This window comes from Lissotriton helveticus, chromosome 4_1 (assembly GCF_964261635.1).
Source record: "Lissotriton helveticus chromosome 4_1, aLisHel1.1, whole genome shotgun sequence".
In the NCBI taxonomy this organism is placed as follows: Eukaryota; Metazoa; Chordata; class Amphibia; order Caudata; family Salamandridae; genus Lissotriton; species Lissotriton helveticus.
This window is the reverse complement of record NC_136063.1, coordinates 155,351,311-155,373,603: the sequence shown is the minus strand read 5'-3', so window position 1 is coordinate 155,373,603 and position 22,293 is coordinate 155,351,311. Positions and strand designations below refer to the sequence as shown.

At 44.6% G+C, this 22,293-nt stretch overlaps 1 protein-coding gene across 1 annotated transcript in view; it reads left to right on the top strand.

The window, feature by feature from the left end:
• The window catches only part of LOC144828452 (ranBP-type and C3HC4-type zinc finger-containing protein 1-like), a 540,072-nt gene that overhangs the window by 357,560 nt on the left and 160,219 nt on the right, over positions 1-22,293 (top strand). The window contains exon 9 of the mRNA XM_078686629.1: positions 19,028-19,188. Coding sequence (XP_078542755.1) covers positions 19,028-19,188 — 161 coding nt within the window. The remainder of the gene's footprint in view (positions 1-19,027; positions 19,189-22,293) is intronic.

Below are 22,293 nucleotides of genomic sequence, written 5' to 3'. Positions count from 1 at the left end.
TGAATGACCTAACGGTCTTTTTTTGAATACTCACGCCAAAAAGTTTCTCAGTCAGGAGTGACATCATGTGGAGGATTAAAATCAGGAAGATCAGAAATATACTGGGCTGCAGAGACAGAGAATACCTAGAATCTCCGTGCACAGAGTACCTCCTTAGTAGAGTCCTGTCCTGTCCTCCACAGTAGATTTCTGTCTCCTGACAAGATCACTCCGTAGATAGCCACTTCTCTGATGAGGTCCACGTTGGAGCGCCATTTGTAGAACATAGAAACCTTCTCAGGGGTCCCACTGATACTTGGTCCTTTTAAACCAACAAAGAAGAAATTGGCATAGAAGCTGAAATATAAAAGTAACATCTTTATTAACCTCAAATGAGGGAGACTACGTCTCACAGAAGCCTTAGCAAATGAATGAGGCAGATTAAGGAGTACAGAAAACTGGGGCCTTATATATGCTTAGGGTTACATAGTCAGCATAAGACCAAGGGGCAGTCCTGGCTCATGTAAGCATACAAAATGCCTGATATGGGCAAGCAAGATCTGCTTGCTTAACAAAGTGGGAGGGGAGATACTTCTCCATACAGCAGCAAAAATAGCCTGACAGTTCTACAAGATGAGCAGGTGCATTCTACTAGCTAGGCTCTTCTGAGCATGTGCTAAGGTGGAAGATGCTAAATATAGTTTGTTTCTTGGCAGATTACAAGAGCAGTCAACACTGAGGGAGGACAGAGCACATGGCAGCACACGGCAAACAAGATGGCTGCCACAAATACAAAATGGCTTTCAGCTCATGCTAACAAATCCGTTCAATCTTTAACACTCAGTCCGATTCATCGGCGGCCAACCTGAGGGCATCGGAAGTGTGGCAATGGAGTTCTCAGAGCGGCGCCGCTGAGGAAGTCAGATGGCAGCGATGAGTATGGAGCAGATCCCAAGGGGAAGGAAAGAAGCCCCACCGGGGCTGCCAAAGTCGCCAGTGTGGGATGTTTCAGCCGAGATGAGTTTGCAGCCTTGGATCTCCCAGCGGGGATGGTGTACACACAGGGCCACAACAAAGCTGAAATGAGATAGGTGGTCTCAAGAAATCAGGCCATATGCATCAGTTCTCAAGAGAATGGAGACAGCAGGACGCCAATTGCCTCATGCGGTGGGCCCCCCAACCTGGAAGAAGCAGTCAATGCTAGCGCACAAAACGGGAGTATCGGTGAAGTAAATGCGCCCGCCATATTAGGGTCAGGCAGAGGCGAAGGGAGAAATGTCCTGCCGAGCCAGTTTTGCCGCCGATAGCACCCCTTTGCCAAGCGGTACCTTAGAACAGGTCCGGTGTGTCACTAGGGGGAAACGGCATCCTCACTGCAGCGGGAATCCACGAAGGGGGCCCATCACCGCGGGCCTCGCGCCGCCATCTTAATGCGGTATGCTTCCACCTTCCGAGGCAGCCAAGTCAGATGCCATACTGCTCGCAGCGATCAGGAATCAAAACCGACCTCCGCAGGTGCCTCACATCTTCAGACGTCGGTAGGATCTTTTTGCAGCGTTCCCTGATGGCTGTAGCCGCTTTTCTCCGCACCAAGACCACGCGTTGATGGGTGTCAAGCACCAGGCAGGAGTAACGACTACCAAGCAGGGTGCATGCTTCAGGGAAGGAGGGCAGCACTGTCCCTGAAAGACCGCCTGGTTCCCCGGACTTTTCTTGCACATGCTGAGATTCGGATGCAAGCAACACGCTATTTTGTTTCATGTTCACTTTTACTCCTTTCTCACTCTGGGAACCTTCCCCTGCCAACCAAACCTTTCTTACCCAGACATCATTCTCTTTTCTTGTAACAAAATCTCCAACTTCCTGTCTATTCTTATATCCAAATGGTGTGTACATTTTTGCAACATACACTTATCTTATCTTCCAAAGGCACATCCTTACTGCATAGATCACTTTTCTCTGCCATCTGTTTACAAGTTATGGGTCAATTCTGAATTCAAACCAACAGCTTATTCTCTTCAAAGAATTAGTTTACAAACCAACTCTTATTTAATGCCAAAAATAAATTCCTAATCCTGCAACCGCAACTCTGTAAGTACCTGATTAACCGATCAATTCCCATTAAAACGGCTGTCCCCATACTGTCAAACTACTTCCTTCAGTTTTCAGTAATGGACCTTTACCCAATCTACTAAAATGGCCACCCGCTCACGTCTTGTGTGAGTCGGATGTGTCGTACACAGTCCTTTGTCATTTTCTTCTAAATCAGTGCTTTCCTACTAAGGATTGTATTTCCAAAAAAGAGATCTGGCTGCCCTTTGGTCTGCTCACCAGGTAGGATTCCTTTACTAGCAAATGTTCTTTTAAAAAAAAAAAATATATATATATATTTTATCCTGACCGCAAAGGAACCTCCTTCCCTGTACCTATCACATCATCCGCAGCATTTGAGCATCCACGAACATCTATTTTGTAAGGTCTAACTCAAAAATGTATCTTTTGTTAAAATTCATGGCTGGTCCGTTCTGAGCCAAGTAACCCAAAGGAACATCAAATTGATGTCTGTCTATCGCAGTTTATTATACGTGCAGCTAAAATTAGCTAAATTCTCGACACGGGCTACCATGAGGTTTGGGCCATCATTATTTTTTTAAGTGGCTTGTATGCTTCCTAAAGTAACGTTTGAGTGGCTTTTATTTTAGATATACCTATTTGCACAGACCTGGTTTTCAAGAAGTACGTGCAAGGCTGAAGTCAACAAGCAATGCAAGGAACTTTCACAGGAAAAAGCGTTGCACAGCGGTGGTTACGAAGGCGATATGTCGGTCCCAATTTATGGGTGGAGGCGACAATGCAAGTCTTTTGGGATGGGTCCAATAATGGATTGGACCCTTCCCAAAAGACTTGCATTGTCGCCTCCACCCATAAATTGGGACAACTGCTGAATGAGTGGCGATGCGTTGGTTCTGCCCAGAGATGCGATGCTCAGCAGAGAAGATGTGTCAGTACCACTGGTAAGCATCTTGGGCCCACTTCCAAGGGTCCAGGAGTGGGTGGCGCCACTTGACAGAGTAGACTCACAGATGACAGAGTCTTAGTGCAAGAGTTAGAAGCCTGTTATGTCCCTGAGGCTTCAGATCAGGAGGCCAGCCAACAAGCTCTGGATGCCACTTTGGGTTCTGAGGTCAAGTAATGCAGGTCCAGTCCTACTCACTCAGGCAAGAGGGCAATAGATCAGCACAGCAGTCCAGAATAGTTGCAGTCCTTCAGCAGCACAGCTGTCCTTCTGCCTAGCAGAGTATCTACAGGTCGAGAAGTGTACTAAGTGGTGGTGTCTGAGGTCTACTAAGTGAGGGAGTCTTCAAAGACATGCCTTTGAAGTGCACACATGTTCTTTCTTTTATCATGGCTTCAGACTCACTACCGGGAGGTATGCAGCTCTTTATGTGTGGACAGGACACAGCCTATTCAGGTGTAAGTAAGGCTGTGTCCAGCTCCTCCTTCTCATCCTGCCCCTTGAGACATACCTAAGCTCCCATTGTGTATGGCTGTCTAGGAGGAATACACAAAGCCCAATTGCCAACTATATCCAGTCATGTGGTCAGAGACCAGCTCCAGGCACCAAATGGCTAAAACACTGTCTAAAAGGGGCATTTTCAGAATTGTAATTTAGAATTTGTCTTTACCATGTTAGGATTTTAAATTAGGATTCCAGAGCCACTAAACTTGAACCAGTTATATCTTCCCATTTGAAAATTAGACTTAGAAGTTGTAATACGGTAACTCCAATGTTAAACTATGGGAGAGATAGATCTTGCAGTAGTTTATGGGTTTTCCACCACCAGGACATGTACAGCTCACAGGTACATGCCCAACTTTTTAAGTACACTGCACTCTGCCCTTGGGCTGTCCAAGGCCTACCCTAGGGGTGACTTACATGTAATAACAAGGATTGGCATAGCCAACAGGTCTTGCCTTTGGGAACTTATAAGTATTTAGTAATGCAGCACAATATCCTTGGTGCAACAACATTAACTGTTGCATGGCTAAACACTTGTAAGGTCTGGAAGGCGAGACCTATTGGCTTTGCCAATGCTTGTTAGAGCTTCTTAGAGTTTCTCGTTGCTCAAATTGGTGTACATTTCTAATATTTATATGTTTACCCCGTCTTCATTCCTTAATTTTGCTCACGAGAAAGTGTCACTCATAGTCGTTAAAATGACACTCGTAATTACACTGAAATTGTGGAACTGTCACACACAGCAATCTGAAACCGTGGCAGCTATGATTATTCTAAAAATAAAATGTTCGATTTGGACAAAAAAATAAAGTATCAGTGAGCCTGAACCATATAATAACTTAACAGATTGCTACAGCGGAACTCCAAAAATCATTTCTAATCAGCATCCCCATTTCCCTGAAACCTCCAAACACACATTCATTTGTCAGTGGGGCCCATAACACTGCACAGTTACTCTGTTCACTTAATTCGGCTTCAAGGATTGGTGAAACACAAAGGAGTAATGCTGTGACATTTGGCGTAGTGTCTAAACCTATTTAACCGGTTATTATTTACACCTATAGTTTTATACGATTTACCATGGTTTTAACAAACATGAATTTTATTCAGACACACCACCATAGTGGCAATGGATCTGCTAGAAAGAAAATCAGGCGTAGGAAAAATTACAAGACCAGCTTTAATATTCCATTTTCCTAATTTTATAAAAAGCAAAACTTTAATATGTCTGACATTTAGGCATTACTTAATTCTTCATTCAGTAAAATCTTAAACTTTATTTCAGAATGCTCATTTTTATTTAGTGCTCAGAAAATAGTCATTTATTTAGAAATCAGTTAAAAGTTTAGCAAAGAATAGATAGTTCCAAATTCATTCTCTCCTAACATCCCTAACTAACGCCCTCATCTTATCCATCAGTCCTGCAAAGCAAACAAGAAATAAATCAAAGTATCTTACATCCAGGAATCGATCTGCAATCCGACAGCACTTCGAGATGAAATCGAAAGAGCGACCCTCTCTAAGCAAAATCAGGGGTTTTTATACACTAATTTCCTAACTTAATCTATCTAAAAAGTATCTAACATCCCCAATTCGGGTTCTGATTGGACAAATTTGGGATGGGTGAGCATTTCCTCACCATTACAACATCATCTTCATGGTGAATCAGCATTTTAATAAAGGGGTATTGTTTGGGACAGTCTTTGGACTGGTCACTTCCTTGACTTGTAACTTCGCATTACTTTCCCACGTTCAGAACACTCGACTGTCCATGTTTTGGCAACCATTCTGACTTCCAGGGCACGGTAGCTTTGAACTTCCCATCCGAGCACAGGCAGTTCACTCTCGCTTGCAGGCTTTGAGCACGCATGCGCATTCCAGCATTTGCTCGCAGTTTACCAGAGCAGCCATGTTTTCACTAGGCCTCAGAGGCCACTTTTGGAACTATCATAGAAACAAACACAAATTCATGTTAAATATGGAACTAAAGCCCTTCTGTTTACCTCCCACCGTACTAATGTTTCCCTATTAGTTATTACCTAGCAGGTAAGCCACATAAATGCATTTTATACTTACATATCCGACAACTTTCTAGCACAATAACGTGTACAATAAGCACATTCATATTGCGTTTATTTATTTTTAAGCTGTGCATTAGTTCACAACACAAAAACAATACAAATTAGTTAATTATATTGCTTCATGCAGGCAAGATTAGTATTCCCACGTGTGCATGTGTGTGCATCTTATACTATTGTTGATTAATTCACCACATCACTCCATTAGTAAATGTTAACGTTATGGAACATTGATTTCAAAAGGGGTAAACAAAATTTTGTTTTGCCACCTTGCTATATCAAGATCAATGACAAACTAACAGTTATAAAATGGCCACCTCCTTTGCCTTACCTTCTAAAGTATTAGATTCTCGCAACGTGCGGGGGGGAGCTGGGTGGGATGAGCGCGATACCGTCACCTCCGGTGAACAGCCAATAAACAAGCCCACGAATGTCTACCGCAGACTTGCAACCTGAAAGTGATATGTCTCAAGAGTGGGCCCGTGTGTAATTATTCCGCTCCTAAAATGGCGGGGAATAAGCGCTACGTCAAGGGTCGTGTACGCTGGCCCCAGCATGCTTGTTGACTAAACGCGGGGTGATTTGAAGGCTGCTCCCCAAGCCAGAGGGTGAAATTAAGATGAGCAAATCCAAGGATGCCGCAGGTGAGCAGCCCGGGCCTTTGCACCTAGGAGAAAGCCGGGGTGAGAGGGAAGTCGTACGAAAGGGGAACATGCGGCGGAGAGGCATAAGTGTTTCAAGCTGCCTGCATACAGCTTTACTCGAATGTAGAGCAATGTTGTTCCATTGATTCACATTATGCTCTGTCAAAAAAGATGCGTTGTACTTGAAAAATGTTTCTCTTTGCACAAAACTGTTGGTTGTATTAGTAGGTAGACCATACGTTTGCAAGGAAAAGAATGGCTGAAGCTTGCTGTCAGATCAGAAACGCGAATGTTTTTTTTTTTTTGCTTCATTGTAAGCTTTACATGTCGACATTCTCTTCTCGCGAGTCTGTGCTGTAACGTGACCCATCTATGTACACTCAAGCTGCAATGAAGTGCTGTAATCTTTGGCACAATCTCATGTCCGACAAGTTCGTGCTGTAACACTAGGCATTTGTATATCTGGTGTTTCAAGCTTTCTCTTGTATCGCCACAAAGGGAGCCAGAGAGAAGGAGCAACAAGACCCGTGGCCGCGATACGCCCTCTGGGGAAGGGAGAGGGGCGATGAAGCGCTTGGGTGTGTCGTAGAATAGAGCACTACGAGCCTCGGGTAAATCCTCAATAACACACAGTAAGAGAGCCGCTCAGCCTTGAAAGTGATCGAGTGGCACCCTGAAAGTTTAATGAGCCATGACAAGCAAAGCCAGATGGCGCATGACGCTTAATGAGGAAGAGATAGGAAAGACTGATGGCTGTTGTGCCCGCGCGCATAATCCCAAGCTTTAGGCCACAACTAAAAGCTTGAGGTCGGATTTCTAAAGCCCACTCACTAAATGTCTCGCCAGCCCAGCGCAAGCGCTTGCTCAGGCGGGACCTAAAAAGAAAGAGTTGGGCCTGGAGAAAGGTTTATTTTAGCAGGTCGAAAGGGCAGGCTAAACTGCACACACAGGCTCTGCAGTGGCAGGCCTGAGACATGTTTAAAGGGCTACCTAAGTGGGTGGGACAATCAGTGCTGCTGGCCCACTGTAGCATTTCATTTACAGGCCCTGGACACATGTAGTCCCGCTGTGCTAGAGATGAATACGTAAATGAAAGATGCCAATTTGGTATAAGCCAATGCTAACAAGTTTAAGGAAAGAGCACCAGCACTGGTTTGAAGTGGTAAAGTTCACAGAGCCCCACAGCCAAGAAAAACAAATTCAGCAAAAAGGGGAGGAAGAAGGCAAACATTTTTAGGTGGTACCCTACAAAATGGGGTATTTCCAACAAAGGGTCTAGAAATGGTTGGATTGTTTTCTGTGCTCAATATTGCCTTTCACTTTTTTTTTTATCATGTTGTGTCTGCTATGTAGTAGCTTAGAAAGATGTGAAAATTGGATAAGCCTATAATGGTCTACATGTTACAAAATAAAAGTGGTATGCAGTGCTATTGTATCAATCTGTCACTGAATACACAAGGAGGCAGATGTACTGTGTTTATAAGTTGTATGATCTTGGGGTAAGAAGAAGCAGGTGTTCATTCGAGTCTGCCATGAAATGACATCACTCATGCCAGCTGATGGCTTCAAACCCATGATACAACCTATAGTCATCTCAAGGCTTGACTATGGTTTCTTCGTCTGGGTGGCCATCCTGAAAACTCACCTTTCACCCTTAAAATGAGTTGTTAGCGCTGTGGTTGGTTAATATCTTGGACCACAAGATCTGACCAGGCTACTCAATACTGTTTCTGCTCAACTGGCTCCCTGTAGTGGTGAGAAACCTGTTTCAATTGGTTTCAATTGCTCCTAAGTCTATATATGAAGACTCTCACAACTATCCAATTAATAAAAGGACCTTCTTCAGTGGTTCTTGTGCTCTCTGAAGTGTGACTCTCTCTACACGGAATCGCCTGCCTAAAAAAAGAAATCAAGAACACTCAATTAAGATTTTTCACGAAGTGGATAGAGTTGTGACTTTCATTTTCTGCCTCTATTATGACCAATCAATCACTTAGCAGCTCCACATGAGAGCCCAAAGCCCTGCTTTTACAATACCACTTGCAAGAGGCAATGTTTGTGAGAATATGGTATATCGTCTTGAAAAGTAAATCATGGATTGGGATTGTTGCACTACAGAGTCCGATCTCTCCATTTAGTGTTACTTTATGAACGTGAGCTTTAAATTACAACGGGCCACCATGGTTTGTCACAGTCAGGAAATCCGGTGCCTGACCTGGGGTGCTTAAAACTTTGGCTTCTAAGAACCCCTAGTGAATCACTACTGGAATCCGGGTACATCGGCCTAACCAATTTCTACAATGTGAACTTCAAAGCAGTGCACAAAAATAGGGAAACAACTACACACCTAATAAATACACCAATAAATTAAATGTATTCACAAACACAAAATATACAAAAATTAAAAATGTAATGGGCAGATTGGAGCTTTTCAAAACATAGCTTTATATCTAAAAGATGAAGTCAATATGGTAGGCTGTAATGTATCACTTTGTTTTTGCTCCTAGTGTGTGCTCTCTCTTAATCAGAGTATATCAGAGATTCAATGGAGGCCACTAATTGTCCATGCTAGATTCTGTTTGCTGTGCTTGTGCTGCCTCCATGAATCAAACTAACGAATGATACCTACGAATATTTAGCCTCCAGTTTCAAATAACTTCACATTCAGAGTGCTTTAAAATGTTAAATTTTTGCTTTTCTTGTATAAATACTTGATTAATCTCCTATTTTCTAAAGAGTTGAGGACACACCGAGTGGGTTTTGCAGACCCCAGGTTTAGAACCGTTGTTCTAGACAACTTCATCAGGCTGGACCCTGAAGACTAGGAAACATGATCACCTTCTGAGCACATCTTGGTGCAGACGGCAGCACTATATGTACCATCATGATCCGTATTTGTGCACACCTATGCTGAACCTGCAATGAGCTATGGGACATGATGGCTCCGGTTCATACCATACAGGACTTGTAATAAATAAAAGGGAATAACGCCTCAATTATGAATACTGGGCAGGCGTCCGACTAGAAGCTTTAGAGGTAACACTGGGATGAAATATACCTACGCACGTGATTTTCTCATAGTCTGTGTTAATGTCAGACCTTCTACAATAATGATAATTCTGAGAGCCAGTGTATTTACAAAATAATGTTATATCGTTTACTGGCTACTCCGGCAGCTAAGAGTTGAGCGTGTTTTCTCAGGTTCAAGACTTGGTAGCGGAGATGAAAGCCCCTGAGAACAGTATTACTGATTGCCAAAAAGATCAGCCAGAGACCTGTAAAAAGCATAAAGAGGCCTTTCCCCCAAAAGATCCGACTTCATGTAACTGTAAGGTGTTTCCCATGAAAACAGAAACGAAATAATTTGTTTCGCTGTTGTGAGAGGGATTTTTTTACTGTCGGAAAGGTAGGGGAGGCACAATTTGTACAATTACATGTAAATTACATGAAGTGTAACCACAGTATTTGGCGCTATGTTTTCGAAGCAAGGATGCATTTTGCGCTAAATTAATATTGCAATAACGCTGACGCTACAAACAGCACTCACTCATGTTCTGGTTGTTTGCGTTGCTGTCGTGCACTCGTGATGTGGCATGATGGCATACGTTTGGGAATTTCATTTATTAAGCATAAGGCAACGTTACCAAAATTGCCAAGATTACTCCTGGATGATGTCAACCTCGCACAGGCCTCTACAGAGCAATCTACTTAATGTTCTTATGTATATAACACTGGAAATAATGATGGTTCTTTACTCGTGTGTGTGCAGGATATTGTTATCGAACACACCACAGGCTGCGTCAATGTTGGGTCCAAGTAGGCGGTGCTTGGGGATATTTGCTTTCCACCTTGGCCTATTTACACGTGCGTTACAGCTGTCTCAACTGATCAGATAACAGGCCTCATTAGGTCTAGCTTGTCAGTGCCTCTGTCTGCAGACCTATTGTTGCTAATTCTTAAAAATATTCAGTGTGCTTTGGCTCTGCCAAGAGGAGTATTTCCTTGCCACTTCATTCTATTGGTTGTTATATTATTTTCCTATTGGAGAGTGCTTCTACTGCAATGCATGAAGGACTGTTTTACACCTCAAAAGTGCAGTAAAGCGTAACAATAAATTATTTATCTCATACATCTAAGGTATACAGAAGGCATTCATTTTGTTTTTACTGCAGCAGGCTTTTAAAAATATTTTATTCAGATTTATATTTCCTCACCTATTGACTACCCCCAACCTCCAGACTGGATAAAGCAATTTTCTCAGCAATTCCCTTGCGCGCCAGTAGGTGGCGTGCAGCTCCATCTCAGATCCATCTCGCCCAGAAGTGATGAAGGGCCCACATATAATGGCCATCCCTTCGCGTTGACATCAGTCCCTTTCTTTCCATGCCCTCCAACCCGGATCCGAAGTGAGCTCCCTTGCTTTTTCACCTAAATCATAACAGTTGTGCAAAGGACATGTCTCCCCCTAAAACTACAGCTTTTAAATCCTGAAAGAATTGCCATAATCAGCTGTCAATGATGGACCCTCTCGAGGTCTCTTTTGACACATCTCCTAACACTGCTCTCAACTCTGCACCTGGACCATACACAGAAGAATCTGCATTATTTTGTAATGGTCATCAGGAGTGCTGCAGAAGTCCTCAACCTCCACCTGTCCTCACGTGGAGGTGAAAACAAACATCCTTACGAAAGTTCTGCAGCCAGAGTAGACTTCCCCAGTGCAGCTTCTGTCTTTAAACAGGGCCCTCACCGACACCTTGGTGGGCACTTGGGCTAAACCAGGATCATGTCTCTATCAACAGATTGCAAGGTGACCTAGGCCTCCTTCCGGGATCCAACTTTCCTCTTCCATCATCCTGCACCAGAGAGTCTTGCAGTACAAGCATCTGAAAGCAGGTTGAATACTAACTCATTCCCAACCACACCTCCAAACAGAGAATCTAAGCGCATGGAGACCTTTGGGAAAAGAATGTTCTTCTCTGCCACCCTCGCCCTCAGATCCATTAACTCGAGTTGCCTCCTGGGACGTTCCTCCCAAGCATTGTAGGACATATTGAGCAAGATCTTGCCTGCAGTTCCTGATTACATCTGGGCCAATTTAGCACAGATAGTACAAGATGGATAAGACACAGCAAATTATGTCACTGGTCAAGCCTGGAACCTACCAGCTATTTGGATAGGGCAGATTCTATTAGGGTGAAGCTTCAGCACCACACATGGATAAGATCCATAGGCTTCTCAAGTGCTTTCCAAGCATCACGGATACATTTTATGAGGCCCCATCTCTTCGGAAACAAAGCAGACTCAGCCGTGGCCCACTTTAGAATTGTATTTATTTATTTATTGATTGAGATTGAAATTTAAATATTTATAAAGCGCACGACTACCAGGCTTTTCTTGGCGTAATTTGGTATTGCATTACCACATTACATATAGCAGCATACATAGATGCACAGGCTGCAACAGAACAGGATGATACAAAGGAAACAGGTATTTATTCCATCCCTCCTTGTTACAACTTTAAATAAACAGCCAGGTGTGCAGAGCATTGCAGTACATTCCCATCACATGCATGGTAATTTAACACTCTGAGGTCCTGTAAAACAGTACAACCATTAAAAAAGGCCAGTTACTCAAAAGCATTTTACACCATGTCAGGATGATCCATCAAGTACGCAGTCAATGGTGTTCAAAAGTCCTTAGGTCTGGACACTTCTGGGAGCTCCTCAGCATAAATGTCCATTTGTTCTTTACAATACACCAGATCTTTGATCCATTTTACCAGGGTTGGCACAGTTTTACCCCCCCAATGCATTGCGACAGATAGAGATAGTAACTATATATCTATTACATGGCTTTTATCTTCTTCAGGGATCCCAACAAGCAGAGTTCCAGCTTACATTCAACTGTTTCCATTATCATATCTGATAATACCTGAGTAACTTTCAGCCAAAAGTTATGATTAGCAGCACGTCTCTCCAGGCCAGGTGCCCAAAGTTCACCCCCTCAGCCTCGCATCTGACGCACCTGGCATGCTCCCTTAGCCCAAATCTCATCAATTGGGCGGGGTGTAATACAGCTGATGCAAGTATTTAACGTGAATTATTCGTAGGTTACAGTTGGCAGTCAATCTCCTGGTCAGTGCACAACAAGCCTCCCAATCCTCACAGGCCATAGGGTCCACCAGCTCATTATTCCATTTCTCAAGGGATGGGGAACTAGACACATAATGTTCCCACTGAGAAGCCCAGTACAACTTAGTGATCAGTCCCTTGCTCTCCCCTACAGTCAACACGATCTGTAATTCTTTCAACATCATCTGCGATTGAGGGAACTCAGGATACAATGTTCTCACTGCCATGCATAGTCTGGTATATGTAAATCCATGCATTGATGTATATTCTTGACCAGCCAGGAAATGTTCCCGGGTCAGAAAAAGACCATTTCTGTACATGTTCCCCAACGTAGGGACACCTGCATTTTGCATGACATTTAATGCCCACTTTCCCGAGCAGCTGAGATACCCGAGGGCGCAGCAATTGGCATCCAGGTGCATATAAATACTCTCTCTCTCTCTACACGAGCACCTAGGGCCCTCCACGCCCTGACAGTGCTTGAAACCGGGTTAATCTCCTTCCTGGGACCCCATTATCATTATGTAGGACCATTGCAGTAAGCGGGGTTGGGAAAGAAGTGTCCGCCTCCACAGGTAAATGTGACAGATGGCGCTGAGGAAAATATCAATAATGCGCTCGTTGCTCCTAGGTACACAAATAGTACATTCGTAGGTCCGGCGCCTCACACCCTCCCCGCTCAAACGGCAGCGTCAATGTGTTCCAGCTGCTCCTTGGCTACCTTCCAGCCTACACGAGAGCCAACACACAGGACTGTAATGTTTTTAAAAGTGCCATATTCAAGGTTATCGGGATGTTTATGAAAAGATAGAGAAGCTTGGGGGGAAGAGTCATCTTTACCACTGCGACTCAGTCTGCTAGGGACAACGGGAGCCGGGTCCACCGTGTAACTTGTTCTATTATTTTTGTTATTGCCCGCCCATAATTTAACTGAGCACCTTATCTGTATCTCTATTCTCCCAAACCCCCAGGTATTTCACAGGCTCATTGGACCATGTGAGTGGGTCCTCCAATACAATTTCTTGAGTGCAATCAGTTAATGGGAATACCGTGGACTTCGCCCAATTTATGCCCAACCCCGAGTGCCTCTCAAGCAGGACATACTTGCGAAGCACAGGTGCCAGATGCATGGCCATATAGCCTCATATCGTCCGCATACAATGAAATGGCTTGCGGGTGCTGCCGGAATCCCAATGCGGCGTCAGCATGGAGCTGTCGAATATTACACACCAATGGTTCTCGTGCCAATGAAAAGAGCTTTGGGGAGAGAGGGCTGTCCTGTCTAGTGCCCCTGCTTATTGTGATTGGGCAAGATACCCATCCATTGACTCGGACTATGGCTACCGGACCAGTGTACAAAAGTCACACCCATTTCAGAAAAAATGGCAGCATCCCCATTCTCTGCAAGACCACAAACATGTACCCCCACTGAAGCGAATCAAAAGCTTTCGCCGCATCCAGGAGCGCCGCGGCGGCAGGTAGCTCCGGATCCATCTGAAGCAGTACCGCAAAAATGGTATGTAAGTTATGCACGGTTGATTGCTTAGGCACAAATCCAGGCTGGTCCAGGAGTATCAACTGGGGACCAAGGGCTTAAGCCTGTTGGCAATGATTCTCACCAATATGTTTGTTTGTAGCAGTATTTGTAAGGGACAGTGGTCTGTACGACTCTGTTGGCAATGATTCTCACCAATATGTTTGTAGCAGTATTTGTAAGGGACAGTGGTCTGTACGACTCGATCTATTGGGTTCCTTGTGTGACTTTAGCAATGTTACAAAAAGTACCTCCCTCAGAAACGGGGGCTCGACAACCTTCTCTTAAGCCTCCGCGAATACCTACAGCATCCTCGGGGCCAAAGCCTCAGCGTATGTTTTATAAAAACTCGCTAGGCAGCCCATCCAGCCTAGCCGCATTGCCTTTAGGCAATGCCGTTATTGCCTCCCTAACATCTTCTTCTGTGAAGGGTTGTATTAGATATTCCCGCTGACCATTAGACAAACTCAAGTGCTACGCTCTACAAGCAGCTAGAGATCTCACTATCGCTCGCCCTCTGGCTCTCCCCATAGAGATCTGAGAAGAAGTCTAGGAACACCTTACTGATATCAGGAGTGGTAAATTGCGGGATAGAGTCACTGTTTAGTATCTCTACTATGTGCTCTTGTCCCTTTGGAAGCGCCAGTTTATGCGCCAAAGAGCAGCTGGGCCTACCACCCTCTCCGTAGGGACTGGCCTTACATCTCCTGGACCTGTGTTGAAGTTCCTGTTCAGCATCCTGATTGTATTCCGACACCAGATCAATAATTTGTGCTGTGAGTGTAGTAGAGGGGCACTGTTCATAGCTTCGTTCTAGTGCACTTATCTGCTCGCCCAGGCCCTGTAGCCTATTCCAAATTGCCTTTAGTACACCTGCTTACATCCAGATACATACCCCCCTAATGGTAACCTTAAAAGCCTCCTAGAGAGGGCTTGCCTCATCAATCTGCCCTTCGTTTTCAAGAAAAGAAATTGTTATAGCATTTCCAATTGTGGTCCGGAACACAGGGTCCAACAGGGACGACGGCTGTGGCCACCACTAGAACAGAGGTCTGGCAAGAGCGGGCACATTCAGTTCCAGAAGAACGGGGGCATGATCAGACCTCGTTTTTGCCAGATGCAGTCACTGTCCATGGGGCTACTTCCTTCGAGACCAGCCAGTAGTCCAGCCTTGACCATGACCCATGCACAGAGGACACAAAAGTCCCCTCCCTCCCAGCAGGATTGCGGCTCCGCCAGATATCCACGATCCCCTCAGCCTCCATCAGCTCGGCAAGTACACATGCGGTCTGCTTACCCTCTCTCATAGAGATGGCAGACCGATCCGGCTGAGGGTCCAGGTACACATTCAGATCCCCACCCTATATCACAACAGAAGGGGGGGAACAACCCGAAACATCTCCAGACATCATTATAGAAGGCTGGGTCATCCACATTTGGCCCATATGTATTGGCAAACAGGACAGTCATGCCACCTAGCTTACCCTGCACCAGTAGCACACTTCCATGCTCATCCGCCTCAGTTTTGAGCAGAGTGAACTGTGTGCCCTTCTTAACTAGCATCAGCATACCCATAGGATACGATTAATATGATGTTGCTGCTTGCACACCGGCCCAGCGGGCCCCCACATTGCATTCCGAATGCTCAGTAAGGTGCGTTTCCTGGAGGAATGCCATCTGTATATCATTCCTATCAAGAAAAGCTAGCACATTTTCTTAGGGTTGTTTAGGCCGCGTATATTCCATGTTATTAACTTAACAGTGCCACCCAGACCTGCATATTCAAAACATGGCACACAGGCCCCCCCTTAAAGATCCCCGGAATGGTACACATAATTTTGAAAATGTACTACATTTGTATTGCACTGCACCTGCAACGTTTGTTCCCCCCCAAACCACCCATTGAGAAACGCTAGAGTGCAGTCAGCCTCCACTGAACAAAGATGGTGACAGAACGAGTCCATTATATCAACTTGCAGTCCAACAAGAGTCCAGAGCCCAACAAGAGTCTAGAGCCCAACAAGAGTCCAGAGCCCAACAGGCTATCCATACCCAGTCAGTACACTTACAACTGCCAGGAGATGTATCCCAGGCACCGAGATGCCAACATATGATGTCACTAGTATTTTACCTCATTACAGTGAGCCATCCCCTACAGACCTTTTCCATCCCCGCAGCCGCGGGGGCACAGCCAACCCGCAGCCGCCAGTCAATAATATTCAGTCCTGAACTGGTACTCACTACTCCTCTTCGTCAGGATCGCTTGCAGCATCTCATGGTCTCTTCTTCAGGGATTTTGTATGTTTCATGACCGCCATGGGGTTATTGTAAATCTTGGCAGTTCCCTCAGATCCAATTCTCAGGTGTGCAGGGTAGAGCATAGCGTAAGGAATATTTTCAACTATCTACAGCTTTTTAAATGGTGCAAATTCCCTCCTCGCCGCTTGGACAGCTAGCCGTGGAGCACTTTAAAGCAACCAAAGCTGCATCATGCTGCCTTGGACTTTCAGCATCTATGCTGCTGATTCCCCAGCAATATCACCCTTGTTCAGGTTTTAAAAGGGGTATTCACTAAAGGCAATAGCAAAAAACACCCCCACAACAGCAAACCTCCCAATACTTTATAGGTTGAGGTCTAGGATTTGGCCTACAGCATCCAGGTCCTGCGGGGCAATGCACTACCCAGTCCCCCAACCTCCCCCAGCCCCAAAACCCCTTCAGGTTGCCCTCGGCAGCACATTGGCGGCCGACTATGTTATTACCTCCACGGGTGAAATGAGTGCTTCAAATCATCCAGGGTGAATATGTCCTACATTTCTATCCACTCCTCCATACATTCCTCCTATACCACAACAGCTTCCAGAGGACCATCAGGCTGTCTTGGACAAGGGAGCCAAAGAGAAGGTGCTGCCTTCAGAAGTAGGGACTGGTTGCTTCTCCCGTTACATTCTGGTGCTGAAAATAACAGAGGAATTTGTCCTATTATGGATCTTTACCCTCTGAACTTCTTCCTCAAAAAGGAGAATGTCATGATGCTCACCCTAGCCCAAGTTCTGTCTGCATTGGATACAGGTGACTGGATGGTGGCGTTAAACTTACAGGACGCCTATTTTTATATCCCCGGCCTGCAGTCACAGAGGCTTTACCAGTGGTTTCAGGTTGGCACAAGCACTTATATTGTTAACCCTAAATACAGTGCTGCCCTTTGGTCTCACCAGTGAATCTTGGGTTCTCACGAAAGTATGGTGGTGGTCACTGCTCCTCTTTGGAGGTTGGGAAACCTGGAAGACAGTGTTCCTCATCGAAATCATGTCAGCTCATCATGTGAGTAAGTTACAAGCATTCTCTGTCCAGTAACCTTGTACCACTTTTTTCCACACAAAATAGTGCTGAGGACGAAGACAGTTTTTTTTTTATCTAAAAGGTGTACTGCCTTTTCATAACAGCAGTCTAGTACCCTGCCAGCGTTCTTTGCCCCACCACATCCATCCTGGACGAACAGAGAGTCCATTGCTTGGACCCAAAGTGAGCCCTGAGCTTTAATATTGATTACGCAGTGGACCATTGCGCAGATGATCAGCGGTTTGTGGAGTTCTCTGGGACAGAGAAGGGCAAAGCAGTGCAGAAACAGAGCATCTCTAGGTGGATTATGGTTTGATCTGCTGTGGACTGGCTAAGAAACAGCATCCGGAAGGTCTACGGGCTCATTCAATCAGAGGCACGGCTGCTACCACTTGAGTGTGGAGTACCTGTTTTGGACATCTGCCAGGAAGATACATGGGTGTCTGTTCACAAATTTCTACTGGCTGGATAGCAAGGTTCAGCAGGAGGGACATTTTGATCTGTGACATTCCACAGGCCCATCACCTGGGAAGGTGGTTCTGTGGAAAGAAGTATCTATCAGAAAAACAAGTTACTTACCTTTTTGTAATGCTGTTTCTTGTGGGTACTCAATCTAACCGCAGATTTGCCAGTACTTGTTTTGCCAAAAGCCCAGCTCTTCACAATCCTTCTGGAATGTTATTTTGACTTAATTGGAAGGATCCCTAAAATCTGCAATGACGTGGAACGCAGAACAAAGATAATTATAAAAAATAAACTTTAAACACCTCTATTTTGTGACACTTGATTTATTAGTAAAAACCATTGAGCTGTTGGATCTCGCAAAAGAGCGCTAATGATTCTCTTTTTTAATTACGTTAAGTTATAGTTTTCAAATAAATGCATTTGAATCTATTCGTATACAAAACGCAGTACTAAAAGAGAAACATTACAATATCAATTCAAAATACAATCTATTTTCCAAGAACAAACGCAATGAATCCTATAATGTCTTCCATCATAATGATTCGCTTCACACCAGGTGATTTGTCCATGGTAACCTCTGGGAAGCAGAATGTAGTAACCTTAAGAGTATTCATGTGAATCATTGTGGGCTTTGCCCTCTCAACCCTTGGATTGTGGGCAGGTGGTAGCCTTGCTTCAGGTTCTCATCTCCCAGCACAAAACGTGTATCCGGCCCCTAAAAATTTGCAAGTCAAATGCTGGATCTTGGAGAAAAAGAAAAGGAAATTTCAGGCACTTGTCCCCCACACCACCTGAAGTGTGGCAATGTCCTTGAACGTTTGTGGAAGTTGGAGAGGGCCATATGATGCCCTGACCAACGCAGGTATGCACAACATACACAACTCAAGATTGTGAAGGAATACAATCCACTGAGTCGGTACACAATCATGGATCCAGAAAATGGCGGTGTCAGTAAGTGGTACACAAAATGGCGGTATCTTTTAAAGTGGGACATAGACTTGCAATGGTATGACCTAGGGATGTTGCTTATTCACATGAATTGTTAAGGCGTTGCAGGGGGAGTGGCCACCTGTCAATTTTATGTGGCGACATCTCTTACAAACATATGTATTGCAATGATTATAAGCTGCAAAATGTATAATTGCAAAAGTTTCATTGGTACCATAATGCAATAAAGTTCTTTTGGTCACTTTTTTGTGTTTACATTGTGAAATAACAAATTCGGTTCTGATTCATACACTTTAACTAGACTAAAGAATAAATACTCATTGAAAAAAGCCTGTACTACCTGGTGCTCGTCAAAATGTTGATAGTTGTTTTTTGTGTTCCAGGCACAGGAAGAGGAGAGACTCCAGAACTTCTTATATCTGCTGCAGCTGGACGAGGAGGCTCTTGTACCGAACCAGGAGGAGATTGAGTGCCTGATCTGTTACACGAAGGTGCCCCATGGAGCGGGGGTGCTGCTGCGTGAATGCCTTCACAGCTTCTGCAGGTGAGCCTACCTTCACCAGTTCCATCTGTGAGCATACCTTCACCAGTCCCATCTGTGAGTCTACCTTCATCAGTCCCATCTGTGAGCTTCCCTGCACCAGTCCCATCTGTGAGCCTACCTTCACCAGTCCCATCTGTGAGCCTTCCTTCACCAGTCCCATCTGTGAGCCTACCTTCACCAGTCCCATCTGTGAGCCTACCCTCACCAGTTCCATCTGTGAGTCTACCTTCATCAGTCCCATCTGTGAGCTTCCCTGCACCAGTCCCATCTGTGAGCCTACCTTTACCAGTCCCATCTGTGAGCCTTCCATTCACCAGTCCCATCTGTGAGTCTCCCTTCACCAGTCCCATCTGTGAGCCTACCTTCACCAGTCCCATCTGTGAGCCTACCTTCACCAGTCCCATCTGTGAGCTTACCTTCACCAGTCCCATCTGTGAGCCTACCTTCACCAGTCCCATCTGTAAGCCTACCTTCACCAGTCCCATCTGTGAGTCTACCTTCATCAGTCCCATCTGTGAGCTTTCCTGCACCAGTCCCATCTGTGAGCTTACCTGCACCAGTCCCATCTGTGAGCCTACCTTCACCAGTCCCATCTGTGAGCCTACCTTCACCAGTCCATCTGTGAGCCTTCCTTCACCAGTTCCATCTGTGAGCCTTCCTTCACCAGTCCCATTTGTGAGTCTCCCTTCACCAGTCCCATCTGTGAGCCTACCTTCACCAGTCCCATCTGTGAGCTTACCTTCTCCAGTCCCATCTGTGAGTCTCCCTTCACCAGTCCCATCTGTGAGCCTACTTTCACCAGTCCCATCTGTGAGCCTAGCTTCTCCAGTCCCTTCTGTGAGTCTCCCTTCACCAGTCCCATCTGTGAGCCTCCCTTCACCAGTCCCATCGGTGAGCTTACCTTCACCAGTCCCATTTGTGAGTCTCCCTTCACCAGTCCCATCTGTGAGCCTACCTTCACCAGTCCCATCTGTGAGCTTACCTTCTCCAGTCCCATCTGTGAGTCTCCCTTCACCAGTCCCATCTGTGAGCCTACTTTCACCAGTCCCATCTGTGAGCCTAGCTTCTCCAGTCCCTTCTGTGAGTCTCCCTTCACCAGTCCCATCTGTGAGCCTCCCTTCACCAGTCCCATCGGTGAGCTTACCTTCACCAGTCCTATCTGTGAGCCTACCTTCACCAGTCCCACCTGTGAGCCTACCTTCACCAGTCCATCTGTGAGCCTACCTTCTTCAGTCAGCCTACCTTCACCAGTCCCATCTGTGAGCCAACCTTCACCAGTCAGTCTACCTCCACCCGTCCCATCTGTGAGCCTGTGAAGCTCCACGAAGTAACTATATTATGCACACAATGTTAGTCAAATCAAAAGGTCTTGGCTAAAACAACACCTTAAAAGTCAGAATTCCCTGAGATGTTTTTTTAATTTCCCAAGATAATGAGGAGGTGACACCAAAGATAACCTTTTAAGAGATAAACTAAGTGTAAGATGCACCCAAGACAGCAAACCTGAATACAGTTCCATGTTGTTACAATACAACATGTACAAATCACTTGAAATTTTAAAAAACATATAAGTATTTCTCTATATACTTTTCTCAATTAGGTCGCAAGAAGATATAACATTCAAAATTATTGCATATAATCTATGCAAAGTCGATGTGTCAAACCACAAAACGCCTGTTTTGTGACACCCTGCGATTTTTACAGCTGCAAAATAAAAGATAAAAGCAGACATATAACATTTTACTATATTACTGAAAACAACTAGAATATGCAGTTGGCGGTCATTAACTATTTACAAGTTGTACTTATACCAGTTTATACAACAGTTATATAAATTCATAATCCCTTTCATCATGATATTTCTCAGTAACAATTGCACATTTTGTAACAAATACTTCACATGAAATTATGGAAGTGGAAAGAGCAACCAAATATTGTATATACAATTGACAGTTAATGCTTATTTACAAGTGGTAATTACACTCTTTTATAAAAAGGGTATATACATTTATTATCGTTTTCATTACAAAACTTCTCAAAAACGCTCAAAAAAGTTCTACCTGATTCATCACACAAAATAATTGAAGTGGGAGGGGCAAATGGATAGTTCTGCAAATCAAACTCACACATTCACAGATTATATTTAGTGTTAATGAATACCATATAGTGTCCAGAATCTATATGCAATTTAAGATAACTGTAGGAAGCTGGCTTTGCATATACTGTCCAAAGTAAGGTATAGTGTGCACAAAGTCCAGGGGATCCCCAGAGGCTAAACTATATAATCACTAACAGCTCTGTTTGTGGTAGTGTGGTCGAGCAGTTAGGCTTATCAAGAGAGTGTGTTAAGTATTTATTGTATTCACTCAATCAAGGCTGATGTTTCACACTCAAAGACAGAATCCAGATCAATTAGGGAAGTATAAAAAAAGTATACTTATAGTTTATTTCTAGAACCAAGCCACTCAACAGTGGGGCAACCAAATGCAAGTCAGCCTTGGTACCGCACTGGAAGGAACAGTTGGTCTACCCTCATCTGCCAGACTCTGAACAGGAAAAGAAGCAAGCCCAGACCAGTCTGGGCAGGGCAGGGGCACTGGAATTATGCAATGCTATGCTTTTTTCTGCATGATTGTGGATTGGTGACATAATCCATAATTTCCTGCATAATTTGTATCTTTTAACAAACATAATTGGGTCTAGCGCAAATGGATCAAAAGTTACTAAGAATGTGGTGACACATTGGTGCACGTGGAAGGCCCTTCTCAAATGTTAATTGGTCACCTTTCAGTTGCATATTTCTGTATTTGAGTGTTATACTGGTTCTAATGAGCTGAAACCTTTGCTCATACATTGTTAAAATGTGTAAAACATTACAAATGATCCAAAAAGCTACTGCAGCCACTTCTTGACCACTTTTTTAAACATCATTTCGATGCTTGTTGGATCATTTGCTCCCAGTGTGTTAGGGACATGTCCCCACCACAACCTATGGGTTTTAAACCCTCCGGAAACTGCCATAGACAAATGTCGTTGTTGGATCCTTATTTGGTTTGGCTTTCATGCCTTGGGTCGGGCCACCACCCCAAGGCCTGCTCCAAGTCC